This window comes from Pteronotus mesoamericanus, unplaced genomic scaffold (genome assembly GCF_021234165.1).
Source record: "Pteronotus mesoamericanus isolate MK-2021 breed Mesoamerican mustached bat unplaced genomic scaffold, CSHL_Meso_final contig_74, whole genome shotgun sequence".
NCBI classification, from domain to species: Eukaryota; Metazoa; Chordata; class Mammalia; order Chiroptera; family Mormoopidae; genus Pteronotus; species Pteronotus mesoamericanus.
The window spans coordinates 24,580,717-24,595,023 of record NW_026555247.1 but is presented as its reverse complement, the minus strand read 5'-3'; the positions used below and the strand labels follow the sequence as shown (position 1 = coordinate 24,595,023).

Sequence of the window (14,307 nt, the reverse complement as noted above, 5' to 3'; positions counted from 1 at the left end):
AAAGATAATCTGTTTCTTAGAAGGAGAGATTGAATGGCAGAGGAAACAAAAAACACAGATTTAAGTGCTGAATTGTGAAGCTGTGTTTGATGTAATGAGAATAAAGAGAGCAGAGAGCGGAGGAGTCAGAGAGGGTTCCAAGGGCGTGAGCTGGGTTTGAAGGACGGAATGGATTTCAGTAGGAGAAAAGGAGAAGAGGGCACTGTAGTGGGGAGAACAGTGAGCAGTGGCCCGAAGTACAGGTGAGGATAGCTGTGCGGGGGACAGGAAAGAGGACCGCCTTGGCTGGTTGTGTGAGAGGTGATAATAGAGATGTACGGAGCGAGTTGGACTATAAAGGCTCTGACACTAAAACAGAAAAATCTAGATTTGATACGATCTGGCCTTCGTGATAATTGAGAGTATTTGAACGTGGATGACAGTTGTATGTAAGCAAGTTTAGGCTCAGTTGGAGGCAGAAGGTGTACTTCTGCTTAATCGAATTACAATTATAGACGTCTGGCTCTCCTGGCCCTGGAACCCAAACCAGCATTGAGGGGGCACTTCCTTAACTTGGGGAGAGGCAGAGTCTGTACCTAGGTGACCTTGAGCAGTGTTACTTCCACTGGCTTTCAGTCTTGGAAAGCCTGTCTGCATCCAAGCCTGAGAAAGAGAAAGGGGAAGCTAAAGATCATCTTCCCGGGAAAGCGTTAGGTAGTTGACTCAATAAACAAAATGTGGGAAAGGAGCAGTTCAGATACGACTTGACCAACTTCTGAGACCCAGTGACAGAGAGCGTACGAGGCATGTATACTATTGGATACAAAAGTGAGATACCAGTGGTCATATGGAGCTTCAGGATCGGAGCTCCGTGGCGCTATAAGTCATAGAAGAAAGTTCCTGGTTAAAGAACAGAATGGATGAATTCTCAGGGTCAGGCCAGAGAGAAAGGAAGAGGGACTGTGAACCGAGCTGTGGTCTCAGAGAAGAAACTTCTGGCCACGCGTACTCCCCAGATCCGGCCAGCACTGTGTGGCAATCTGGCTGGCAGGAGTTCTTCCTGACTCCTCTGTCATGTCCTGGATGCAGGGGTCCATGTGATTGGACTTAAAAAATGTTTTTGCATCTACATGTATTTTTGTGCCCCAAACAAGCTTCCGCATTACCTGTGGATTATCCGTTTTCATTCAATAAAGCATGATTTTTAAAGTCATCTCCTTGGCAACACTCTGTAAGCCTGGTTAGAGTTAAGGTTGCTGCAGCAGCCCATTGTATTGAGGTCCTACTGTGTGCAAGGTGGGGGGGTGCTGGTTTAACTGCTTTTCTGCATTTTCTTTCATCATTACTGTGTCAGAATGGCTGTGGTCTTCTCACTGAAATTAGTGAGATTTTGGTTTCCTTGAGTTGTAGTCAGTTCTTTCGTGTTTACTAATTTAAACCATTTGAAGATTGAGTCGATGTCTGACTCTTCAGGAAAAGGAGGTGATCGGAATGCATGCGTGTGGGCTTTCTGTGTTTGTGATTGGAGTGATCTCTCTTGTCCTTAGAAATCGAGCGGAGTTCCTGTGCCACATGAAGCCCAGTGAGGGGAAGCCGCCTTCTTCGGGGCCGGCGTCTGGGTCCTGGACGCTAGTAGATGAAGGAGGAGAAGAGGTAACCCATCATGTCTGCATTATTTTGATTCATCATTTTGAGTTCTAAGCACTTTCCACATATGATCTCACTTAATTCTCCCAACAACCCTGTGAAGCAAGTACTGTTGTCATCCCGTTTTACAGTGGGAAAACTGAGGCCCAGGAGCTGAAGGAATTTGTTCCAAATCATTCAAGTCATACAAATGATTAAATGGCGGAGCCTCTACCGCCTCTGCTCCAATCCAGTGTGCTATGCTGTCACCCTTTTCTAGAACATCTCCTTGTTGAGTTGGGAGGATTTAGAACCTGGGAATATTTACAGATTATATAAACTTTGTATTAGGATTGTATTTTTTGTGGTAACAGTTTTCTAGTCTTAGGTTCTCACCTACAGATTATCTGAGTCTGGTTAGTAAAGAGCTGAGCACACCAGAGTTCTGCCTTAACTTACAACTTCTTATCCAGATCTTCTCATTTGAAAAGTAGAAGATGGTTGTCTGTTTTTGGTGAGAATTTAATGATCAAAATCCAATTTCTCAAGAAAACCCTCATTAATTTTTCCTTCTACTGTAGTGGTTAGTATATCTGTAAGTTTTTTCTCCAGTCAGTTATTACTGAAGAATGGACGTGACCCAGATACACATAAAATTATAATTGCAATTTCAAGGATTTACAGCCCACGTATGAAACCGATCCTATAAATCTGTGTCCTGGAAGAGAAGTCCATGAATACTCATGAGACTACCGCACCTGTGTCATAGAGACTTTTGATAAGTTAGCTTCTGAAACTCTAGACTGTAGTGTCATCTGATCAAGTGGATGTGATTTTGCATCTTTTCCTTTAGGATGAAGACCCTGAGACCAGTTGGAGTCTCCTTAATGAAGATGACTTGGTTATCCTTTTATCACAGTTCCCATTTCATGAACTCTTTCAACATCTTCTTGGGTTTAAGGCAAAAGGTAGACTAATTTGTTTGGTCATATGTAAAATGTAGTGGCAGGATCAAGCACAGGAACCCTGCCTGCATCAAGTCTTATACCTTGTGCAGGCTCCTGTTCCGGTTCCCCTGTGCCTAGCAGTGCTCTGAAGAGGTGATTGCATCACATCTTGATAAAGCTTCCTTTCCATCTCTTGTGCTTGTAATTTCCTACTTAGTGTTTAAATGCAAAAAGAGTGACTAGTGAGCACATTGCCCAACTGAAATTGTTTTAATTTTGTACTTTGTTTTGAGTTTCCCATTTCTCATTGACATAGGAGCCAGAGCAATGGCGATTGTTAGTTCTTCTCCGCCCAGGCTTTGTTTCCTTATTGAGGTATCTATACGTGTATCTTTTGCTGTTTTTCCATAGTAATTGTAATTTTTTCTTTTCTCTGATTTTAACTGCCAGGTGATTATTTACCTGAAACAACAAGACCTCAAGAGATGATGAAAATTTTTGCCTTTGCTAACTCATTAGTGGAACTTCTGGCTGTGGGGTTAGAAACCTTTAATAGAGCACGCTATAGGCAGTTTGTGAAGCGAATTGGTCATATGATCAGGTAATAACTGCTGCTGGCACATTGTTTCTCTTTGCTTTCACCCTGGTCAGATATAGATACTGTGTCATTGGGATTAAGGACACTGTTGTATATGCTTCACATCTTAATTTATCATAAAAGTAAGAACTAGTTTTTTGCACCATCTACTAGATGGAAATTATATAAATGCTTCCAGTCAGAATATTTGGTTAATTATCTCAAATTTAACTGGTTTGCTTGATAATTGTTGTTGGAGTCAACATCCTCAAACTGTTACAATTCTCAGAATTATATTTCCAGTGTGTATGTATCTCTTTCATAAGCTTGTTTATCTAACTGCCTATTCAGCATCTCTACTTGGATGACTCATGAACATTGTAATTTAATATTCCCAAAGCAAACTCACTCTTCCCACCTTCCAAACTGCTCCTCCCACAGTCTTCTGTTTCACGCAGTGGCAACTTAATTCTTCTGGATGTTTGGGCTGACGCATATGGTGTCATTCCTGACTTTTCTCTGTTACACCCCACATCCCATCTAACAGCCAGTTCCATCATCTTTGCCTTCAAAACACCATCTTTTATCAAAGCTAAGATGTCACCAATTCTGAAGATGTATTTTGTGTGCCACTCAGAAAGGAAAAATGCTGCCAAATTATGGCATGCCACCAGTCTTATCATACATTCCAGCTGCCGAGATTAACACGGGAGGGATATGCATCCCTTTGAATAATAGAACAGGCTATTTCCAGAACGCAGCTCCTCACCACCTTCACGACTACCACTCTGGTTCATTCTTAGTTATTTCTCCCTGGTTATCACAGCGGCCCCTTTACTTACCTTCCTGCTTTTGCCCTTGCACCTCCTTCACCCCACCTCCAGCTTATTCCCATGTCAGCCAGTGTTCCCTGAAAATAGTGAGTCAGCTCACGTCTCTCCTCTGCTCAAGACCCTGCTGCTCCCAGTCTCAGTCAGAATAGAAGCCAAAGTCTTCACAGGGGCCTCCAGGCCCCTCCGTGGTCTGGTTTTCGTCACTTGTCTGATTTCCCCTGCAGCCAGCCCCCCTCTCACCCACTTCGCTCTGGCACACTGGCTGCCTTGCTGTGTCTCCGACGTGCTGAGCACAGCGTGCAGCCTTCGCCCTGGTTGTGTCTCCTGCCTTGATGCTCTTGCCTCCGATATCCCCTTGACCTCCCGCTGTCGTGATCGCACGTCCCTCTTCAGTTTTAGGCATTTCCTGCTCCCATCACCTCTCCTCCCATCAAATCCAGAGAAACTTTATTCTCCTCTCCAATGTATTTTTCCTTGTGTCACTTAACACCATGTGGCAGACTATATATTTTACTTACTTCGTTTATTGTCTGTTTGTCCTAACTAAATGTAAGCTCTGTGGAGGTAGGGCCTCTCTACCTCCTCCTGTTGAATTTCCTTCAGAACCGAGAAGATGATGGGTGTTCTGTAACCATGTGTTGAATAGATTAATGCTTCAAACATAACTAAAGCTGCCGACCCTGAGCACATTGATGAGGCGTGCTGTATTGTTTTTCCTCATCCTCAGGATGACCCTTGGTTATGTGAGTGACCATTGGGCACAGTATGTGAGACACAACCAAGGTGTGGGGTTGGCCCTGGAGCCCTACTCCGTGGAGAAACTACAGGTTGAGTTTGATGAGCTGTTTCTGAGAACTGTCCTGCACGTGCTGAAAGCCAAAAGGTAAGGAGTGTGATGGTAAGTGTCGAGAAATGGCTCCCTGGCTAGGGAGAAAGATTGACATGAAAGTATTGACCGAAGTTGATTTCTTCTGATATCTTAATGTATTTCATGTATTTCTTATCTTGGGCAAATTCATGGACTAAAGTGCCCTTAACTGTAGTATTGACTGAAAATGATCTCTCAGGTTTCTGTTAGTCTTAAAATAACTGGATTCTGAGATCTAGCTTTGGCACCCCTGAATGTTTGGGGTAACCTTAAGCAGGGGATGAATCCTTTTTCACATTCATTTCTGGTGCGTACAGTGTGGCAGAGTAGGTGCTCAGTGCACGGCACAGGTGGTTTTCTGACTTGATTGTTGAAGTTGCCTTTCTCCGGAGGTTTTAAGGTCCAGGACGGTCCTGGGTCCTGGTCCTCCGCCTTGGCTGTTTAAATGCTGTCTCCTGATCATGCTGTCTTTGCTGCTACTTACAGCCTAGGTTACAGTTGAGGCAGAGGCAGGGGCACAGCAGCACACCCAGTACGCTGAGCCTCTGGCCAAGTGTGGGAGTGGGTTCTTCCGGCATCATTGTGCCCCCTGCTGGGAGAGGAGCGCAGCCCTCCAGCCCCACCCAGCTCCACGTGTGAACTGCCACCTCTCCCCATCCTTGTCATCTTCTGAGCTTTCTACACTTCTCTGACCCTGGGCCTCTTAGCCTCAGCCTCTTATCTATTTTGTGTTGTGTAGTGGGTTCGAGTCTTGGTCTGCTATTTGTTCTTACCCTGGGGAAGCCACTTAATAGTTTATAGTCTCACTTTCTCCATTTATAAAGTGGAGATGATGATAATATACTATCTCTCCCATCAAGCTCAGGAAGGAGCTTCAACTATAGTAATATGTGGAACTAGTTTTTAAACCATGAAGGAGTTTTCAAATGTAAGTGGTGGTTCTTTTGTGTTTTCAGATGAAGACTAAGATAACTGCTTGCTTAGAGAAAGAGCAAGACTCCTTGACTAAATTTTAGTCAGTTTCAGGCACTCAGAAGGTGTGGGTCTAACGTAAATAGAACTTAGGCTTTGAAATTTATCTTCAGATTATTCTTGGCCCTGGCCGGCTAGCTCAGGTGGTTAGAATGTCATCCCTATACGTCAAGGTTGTGGGTTTGATTCCCCAGTCAGGGTACATGCAAGAAACAGCCAAGGAGTGTATAAATAAGTGGAGCAACAAAGCAATGTTTCTTTCTTTCTCTCTCCCCCTTGCTCCCCAATCAATAAAAAAATTAGAATGCTCTTGTTATACGTTCTATATTGTCCACAAGTTTGGTGGTCTCAGGAGGGGTCAGCCCAGGAGCACCTGCGCATTGAAGCTGGCCTGCTGTGGAAGAGTCTGCTCTGCCTTCCTGCTGCTTGGGTCTTGTGCTTGCTGAGCTGAGCAGGAAAGCTCTCACCATAGTTACTTCCTACTTCCTAGCGTTGTTTTTTTTTTTTTTGAAACTAACTTTAAATTTTATTTTTCAATTGCAGTTTACATTCAACATTATATTAGTTTCAGGTGTGCAACAACTTACTAGCTCATATTCTGAGCTGTGAATCCTCCTGTAACATTGTATGTATATAATTTACATATACAATAACTGTTTTAAACTTTAAAATACTGAAAACTATTGTTCTTGAGTATAGTTTATTATAGGAATTTATTTTGGGAAGAAATTATATGAGAATTAGGTATTTAAGGCCATGAAATTTAAATTTATTGGGCATTCCAATGGAAATTTCTGACAGTGGCTATCCCCCCGCCTAAGACAAAACAAATCAAAACCAGAGTACACAGAGCAGAAACCTAAGCCAGACTCACTGCATGTCTGCCATATAGGAATTTCGTAGCCTACAACAAGGTGTCTACATTTCCCCTAATTGTTTTGGGATCCGTTATACAAGAAAGTCAAGTCCCATGTGAGGTGTTACAATAATTAAGAAGCCAGGCCCACCTGAACTTTAAGAGAAGTTTTTTTCAGCTCTTGCTCAGGAGTCTAGCTTTTGATTTTCAGAGTCCAGGGCAGTGGTAGTTTGGACCACTAGTGATCTGGTAGCCCATTGATATGGGTGAGGCATACGCTATTTATCTTAGTTGTCTTTTCAATTAATAAGCCTTGTTGATTTTTAATTGGTCAGTTTGTAATTTTGCCCAAAATATAACAAAAGCTTTGAGAGTCCCCCTATTTTATTTAGGTGTTTCTTTTTTTAGATAAAATTCACATAGCATAACATTTTTATAAGCATTTATTGAATGTTGATGTTTTTGAGATACTGATTCAAGCACTGGATAATTAAAGTGTAAGACTCTAGATTACATACTGGTTTATACAAAGATGAACAAAATCTAATTTCTGCTCTCAAACTGTTGTGGCTAGTGTGTGTACCTATATTACAGAACTGAGAGCTAGTTCTCACTGTGTAGTTTAAGGACCACTTGAGTCTGAGGCCCTGGGGTGACTAAAAAGTAGTCACCCCAATTTGACCTACAAAATTAGGATTTCTACAGGCTGGCTTTTGTAATCTGCATTTCCCACAAAGACTGAAGGTGATTTTTCTGCCACCTGCTGCTGTGTGAGAACCACTGATAAAGGGAATGATAATGCCAAAGTCAGGTATGGATGGCATTCTGTAACCGTGCGGAGGAGGACAGCAGAGAAGAGCTTCGCAAATGGAGGGCTGGTAGCTTGGAGGCAGGAGGCCCTCTCCAGGCTTGTGCCCGAGTGGTCTAACCTGAATGCAGAGACGACTCTGGTTGGAAATGTGGGTCTGAGCTATATTGTGGAGGCCTTTGAATGCAGGGCTGAGGAGTTGGAACTTCACTTGGAGATGAGTGAGGAGTCACTGAAGAGTTTTTGATTCCCCTCTCACCCACTACACATGTACCTGTACATTTGCTCAGGCACACACACCCACATCGATGCAGACTCTCTGTCACTCAGGTCTTAAAAGAACCTTTGGTTCAAAACCCAGCTCTGCCTCTTACTGTCTCCCTTTAGCAGCCTCATGTGTGAATTGGGATAATATTGATAGTAGTGGTTGCCTTGGTTTTAGTGAGGAAGGAATGAGGGGATAAAACATGAAGCAGCGATTAGAACAGTATCTGGCACAAACTAAGTGCTTTGTATTTCCCGTTACACTATCTATCCTCAAGGTGTTTATAGCTGAGATGTGTTAGAAAAATTGCTATAGTATGATTTAAAAATTTTTTTTTGTCAGAACTGAAGGTTTACTTTCTCAGTGTGGTGAGGTTGACTGATAATATAAATAAAACTCTTTCTACTCTTTTAAAACATGCAGACTTGGCATTTGGCTGTTTATGTCAGAAATGCCTTTTGGAACACTGTCGGTCCCGATGCTCTGGAAGCTCTTCTACCTCATGCACCAGGTGGAGAGCGGGAACCTGGAGACTCTCTGCACTGCCCTCCCGCCAGCAGAGTGCAAGAAGCAACTCCAAGGTAGAGCCTCACCGCAGTGGGCAGCATCTGTGCCTGTCATCGTTGCTTGCTCCTCTTTACTCTTAGAAAGACTGAGAATGTTTTACTTTGTGTATTTGTGTGATAATTTTGAAGTTCAAGAGACTGTGGTTTTTGACATATTAGAATATAATTCCAATTTTCATTACTTTAGAAATGCTCCGGGTAGTTGTTTCTATGGAAAACCCAATTTGTGGATAGGAAATGAAAATTGAGTTGATAAATGCTTTGCAAAGATAATTTGAAGATACAGGAAATTTGATGTCCTCCCTTTTTCTCAAATGTGTAAATATATGAAAAGCATTGTTGGCTTGTTGCTTTCTTACTGTGAAAATGTCTATCAAGGGAATATATTTTCTAAGATTTTTTTCCCCTGCATTCCTCTGTACAACTTGCCTTTGAAGCATTTAATTTTGTTATATACTGCAAAGCTGTTGATCAATACTGCCCCCTAGTGACAAAATGTAATGTTGCTTACAGAGCATCCTCTGAGAAATAGACAACTGTGTCACATTTCATTAGTATTTCAGTTATTGTTAATAATTTCAGTTATTAATATAATTAATTTCTTGTCTGAAATTTTCATTTATAATCAAATATCCTTTGTTTGGAATGCCATGCTTGTGCTGAGTAGTTTGCCAGTCTTAGTGGTTTTGATTAGCAGGGCTGTCGTTCATTTGCCTGGCAAGTTATCAAGTAGCTTCAAGCTGCCATTTGAAGATGTCTCACCTAGTGACAGTACTAATGCTTTTTAGTTGACAAAGCACTTTTCTAGTGAAATGTCATTTAATCTTAAATAACCTTTGGATGAGGAAAGTGAGGCTTGGGGATGTTAAATGTCACCTGAGGCTACATTATGTTATATTTAAAGTTGGCCCCGCCTTCTTCCTCTTGGTGTCTGTAGAAATCCATTCTAAAGTTTACGAACATGTATACCCCTGTGTACACAGCAGAGACCCAGGAACACTGAGTAACTTCAAGAAATAACTTTTGTATCTTAAATATTTCTGAGCATCTTTTAATTTTATATTTTCTTTCTCTCTGAAAGAGTAATTAAAGTGATATATATTTATTCATTCTCCATTTTAATTCTCTTGATGTGAACCTGCAGACCCAGAACATTTTGTGAACTTTGAGAAGTGTCTTTCTTCCATGAATAGCTCGGAAGAGATTTGCCTTCTGACTGCATTTGCTCAGATGGCTCAGGCCAGAAGAACCAATGTGGATGAAGACTTCATAAAAATTATTGTTCTGGAGATATATGAGGTTAGAATATTATGTTTTAGAAGCCAGCTAAAAAATATTTTCTTTTGATTGTCCACTCACTGCCTCTTTTGGGAATGCTTTAAAAAAATAAAAGTGACTACTGTTTACTGTCTGCACTCATGGGAGCAGATAATCAACAGAACATCATTTTGCTATAAGGAGTATTGAAAATACGGATCATACCCATTCCATTTCCCCCTACTATTTCTTGACCTTTGGTACTTAAGTTTTGGTAAGGAGTAGACAACCTGACATAGCCCGACCCTCGTAGTTTTTATACTGTCTGTTGTCTCCGTCCTCCTCCCTCTGACCCTGCCAGGAATGTGGAATGCTGGTGGTTAAGTCAGTTTAAATAAGATGAGGGAAAGAATACTGAACATAGAAGGCCTGGAATTGTTTTAAATCTGCTGTTAATTGTCCATCTCACATCAGAAAAGATACCTTACCATTCTGGGCTTCAGTTTCCTCATCTATAAAATGACAGGCTGGGATGAAATTCTCATTTTCTTCACTTTTTCACTGAGCCATCCCTAGCAGTGGAGGAGAGTGAACTTTGGACCCCCAAGTGTCTAGGGGCATAACACAAAATGGTTACTAAAACTTTCATTGAAGTTTTGTGTATATATATATAAAAACAAACCCATGTATATTTTCAGTTTAGGTTGTCACTTACCTGCTTATCTTCAAAAATAAGTATTTCCTCCATACTGTACAAGTAAAGTTATGTCCCAAGAAGGTTCTCTGAGGTTATTATCCTCCACCCAATACTCCAATTTGAGAATGGCAGACTGGATGAGTTCTTTTCCAGGATCTAATACTCTATGAAGCTATTCTTATACTTGTACGTTGTAACCATGCATGAGGTTAAGGCCTGGATGGATCTGCAATTCCAAACTATCTCCATGTGGTGAAAAAATTACTTTACATTAAAATTGCTTTATCACTGGATCTTGGCATTCTCCAGACCCTAAAGTAATACTTACGCTCTTGAATAATGTTTCAAGTGTCTGACCAGTACTCACAGTGAAAATTACATTCTGATGCTGTGTGTGCATGTGTATAAGTTCTTGCATGAAATTAAAGTAAGACTTAATTTTAGGTGTATGCTCTCACATTTTTCTATTCTATTTTATTCATCTATTATATTTCTGTTCTATTCCATTGTATTTAAAAAATAATGTTTGCCATTGGCACCAGTGGATTGTAACCTATAGTTTGGAGACATTCTTCAAGAGGAATTGGTAAACATTGATATTTTAGGAGCTCTTGTAGTTGGGGATCTTATTTTGTAGGAGAGAATGCGTATTCCCTTGAAATGCCTTCTGATTTTTATCATTTTTTAAAAATTTTATTTATTTTTAGAGAGAGGGGAAGGGAAGGAGAAAGAGAGGAAGAAAAACATCATTGTCTGGTTGCCTCTCATGTGCTCCCTCCTGGGAGTGGCAGGCATGTGCCATGACTGGGAATTGAACCAGTGACCCTTTGGTTCACAGGCTGGTGCTCAGTCCATTGAGCCACACCAGCCAGGGCTGATTTTTATCATTTTAGTGATTTCCTCAATTTTTAAAAACTTTTAACACTGAAGGGACTATTTTATTGCTAGTTCAGGATATACTTTCTAAACCCAGCTCTTAAGTCATTATTACATAGTTACCTTTCCTTTCCATTCCCTCTCTTCCCACCGTCCAGCCTCAGGGTACAGGTTTGTTCTTTGACATCTTTTTGAACATTATGTGAACTAAGGCTGTGCCTTTCTACTTTACTTGAAAACGTCCTAAGTAAATTATGGAAATGTGTTTTGACTGATAATTGGTATTAAAGGTGCCATTTCTACCCCCTCCCACGTTTAGGTATCTTATGTTACCTTGTCCACCAGAGAGACTTTTTCAAAGGTTGGTCGAGAGCTTTTAGGGGCCATCACAGCGGTTCACCCTAAGATCATTTCTCTTCTTTTGGATAGAGTTCAAGACACCATTGACCAGGTTGGAATGGTAAGAGCACTGCTTTTGTTTATTTGTTTACTTGTTTCGTCTTTTCCCCTTTTAAATCCTGGAGTAATGGAGCAATGGGAGAATTAGTAAGGTTGTTGGGAATGACTGAGTCATGGGCACAGCAGAATGAAGAGAACATGTATTGTGTTTCAGGCTTTGTGCCATCCACCTGCCTACTTGGGATTAGCTGCTGCTTATAAAAAGCTGTGATTTTTTTCTTTAGTATCCTCAAAGGAGGACGTTTCTACCTCCTTAATATCAGGTTTCAAATAATTATAAGCCTATGGTTTATTAACAGTTTTTATTTCATAATTTTATTTGGCTTTTATAATTTTCTGTTTTATCCTTGGAAGAAACAACTGTGATTAAGAAACAAGACACTATTTAAATTAAAAGCAAAATTAAAAGCAATAGTTGAAGTTGAGCAAGACACATATAGTTTCTGTCATTTGTCACAATCACATTCACTTTTGTAACTTTATGTAGTTTTTAGTAATAACTTTATTGATATAATTCATATGCCATACAGTTCATCTATTTAGAATGTACAAGTCAGTGTTTTTTAATATTTTCATAGAAATATGCAACCATTGCCACCGTCAATTTTAGAACGTTTTTATCATTTCAACAAGCAACCACATACCTGTTAACTATTAGACTCAGTGGTTCCATTCCTCTAGCCCTAAGCAACCACAAATCTACTCTCTGTTTATAGACTTAACTATTCTGTACATTTCTTATAAATGGAATTATATAATATGTGATTTTTTGTGACTAGCATCTTTCCTTAGCAAACTTTCCAGGTCCATCCATGTTTAGCAGGTGCTTCATTCTTTTTTATGGCCAAATAGTATTCCATTGTCTGGATGTACCATTTTAAAAAAGCATACACTTAGGATATCCTTCATCACCTATGATAAGGCTATAATTTGTGAGTTTTTCTAATGACAGATTGTCGTGTGTCATAACTTCAAGAGAAATGTTTAATGTAATAGTATTTTTCTTTGGGCCTATATTTACAAAAGGCCTTCTACGTTATAGTCACAGTAGGACAGGCGACTGATAACTGTTATTACTTTGTCACATTCATAAGTGGGCAGATTCCAATGAAAGATTGGCTTATGAGACTTTTTTTCCTACATGAAGAATAAATAATATATCATGCTTTCTTTGGAAAAGTACGTGGGAAAAGTACATTAAAATTTTTTAATTGCAGTAAATTATATACAACATAAGATATACCATCTTAACCATTTTTAAGTGTATCGTTCAGTACATTGAGTACATTCACATTGTATTGCTACCTACCATCACCACCATCTGCCCACAGAACTCTATCATCTTGCAGAACTGAAACTATACCTATTAAACAGTAACTTCCCATTTCCTCCTCCCTCCACCCTACACTGTCCGTCCAGCCCAGCCGCTGGCAACAGACATTCCCCTCTGTCTCTATGTGTTCTAGGTACCTCATGTAAGTGAAATCATATGGTATATATCTTATTACGACTGGCTTATTTCACTTAGCATGATATTTTCAAGGTTCACGTATATTCTAGCATGTATCAGAATTTTCTTTCTTTTCAAGCCTAAATAAAAGTTGTATGTATATACCATATTTTGTTTATCCATTCATCTGTTGATGGCTACAGATTGCTTTTACCTTTTGGTTCTTATGAATAACTTTGCAATGAATGTGAATGTACAAATATCTCTTTAAGACTCTGTTTTTATTTCTTTTGGGTATGTACTCATAAGTAGAATTATGGGATCATATGGTGATTCTATTTTTAATATTTTTTTTTATTGTTTTCCAAAGTGGCAATTTGTTAGTACATGGAACTTTGCATTCATTGCATTCCACTGCGATATGATTATATTGAGATGAAAGGTTCTTTAAAAGAGCAATACAGGAGCATGTTTTTGGTTCCTCCTTTTTTGAGCAGACATCTAATGGAATGAATGCCAAAGAAATCTATAGTGGGTCATGTGATTCTTTCAGTTTGATTGAGCCTATGGCCTTTTTCTCTAAAGTGTTTTTCAGGGTTTGGCCACACTTACATTTTTAATTTGGTCATGATATTTCTAAGTAGTAAACTGTCCCCAGAGATATGCTTAACTCTACGTGTAAAAATTAGGACCATAATCTTTTTTAGTGCACATCTAAAAGGTGCCTCCACTCTTCATCTATACGTGTGGTTCCTGTGTGCTTTGTGAACTTGCTGACGCTTCTAGAGAAAACATGAATATAATTTAAAATACCCTATTTAAATTCTGTTTTGTTGAGAACTCTTAGTAGGATGTTCCCTCTTAATTGTTAGGCCATTAATTTCTTTCTTACCCTACTGCATTGACTATGTCCTTTATTATAATATTGAACAGAAATAGGGAGTGTGTACATTCTTCCCTTGTTCCCTCTCATAGAGGAAAGTGGTCAGAAGTTCACCATTAAGTAAAATATTAGTTGTAGGCTTTTCATTGATGCTCTGTATTAGGTTGAGAAAGTTTCCATTTCTAGTTTGCTCAGTTTTTTTATGAATGGTTATTCAATTTCTTTCTTTTTTTTTTTTGCATCCATTGAGATTATCTTATGATTTTTATCTTTCTATTAATGTGGTAAATTATACTGACTAGTTTTCAAATGTTGAAACATCTTTGTTCCTGGAATAAAAACCACTTGATCATGGTATATTATTCTTTTTATGTATTGTTAGATTCAA

The 14,307-nt window shown here is 39.7% G+C and overlaps 1 protein-coding gene across 2 annotated transcripts in view; it reads left to right on the top strand.

The window, feature by feature from the left end:
* EPG5 (ectopic P-granules 5 autophagy tethering factor) overlaps positions 1–14,307 on the top strand; it is an 85,607-nt gene that overhangs the window by 14,603 nt on the left and 56,697 nt on the right. For both annotated transcript variants that reach the window (XM_054583586.1, XM_054583585.1), the window contains exons 7-13: positions 1,527–1,632; positions 2,459–2,573; positions 3,003–3,153; positions 4,690–4,845; positions 8,155–8,312; positions 9,442–9,596; positions 11,447–11,587. In XM_054583586.1, coding sequence (XP_054439561.1) covers positions 1,527–1,632; positions 2,459–2,573; positions 3,003–3,153; positions 4,690–4,845; positions 8,155–8,312; positions 9,442–9,596; positions 11,447–11,587 — 982 coding nt within the window. The remainder of the gene's footprint in view (positions 1–1,526; positions 1,633–2,458; positions 2,574–3,002; positions 3,154–4,689; positions 4,846–8,154; positions 8,313–9,441; positions 9,597–11,446; positions 11,588–14,307) is intronic.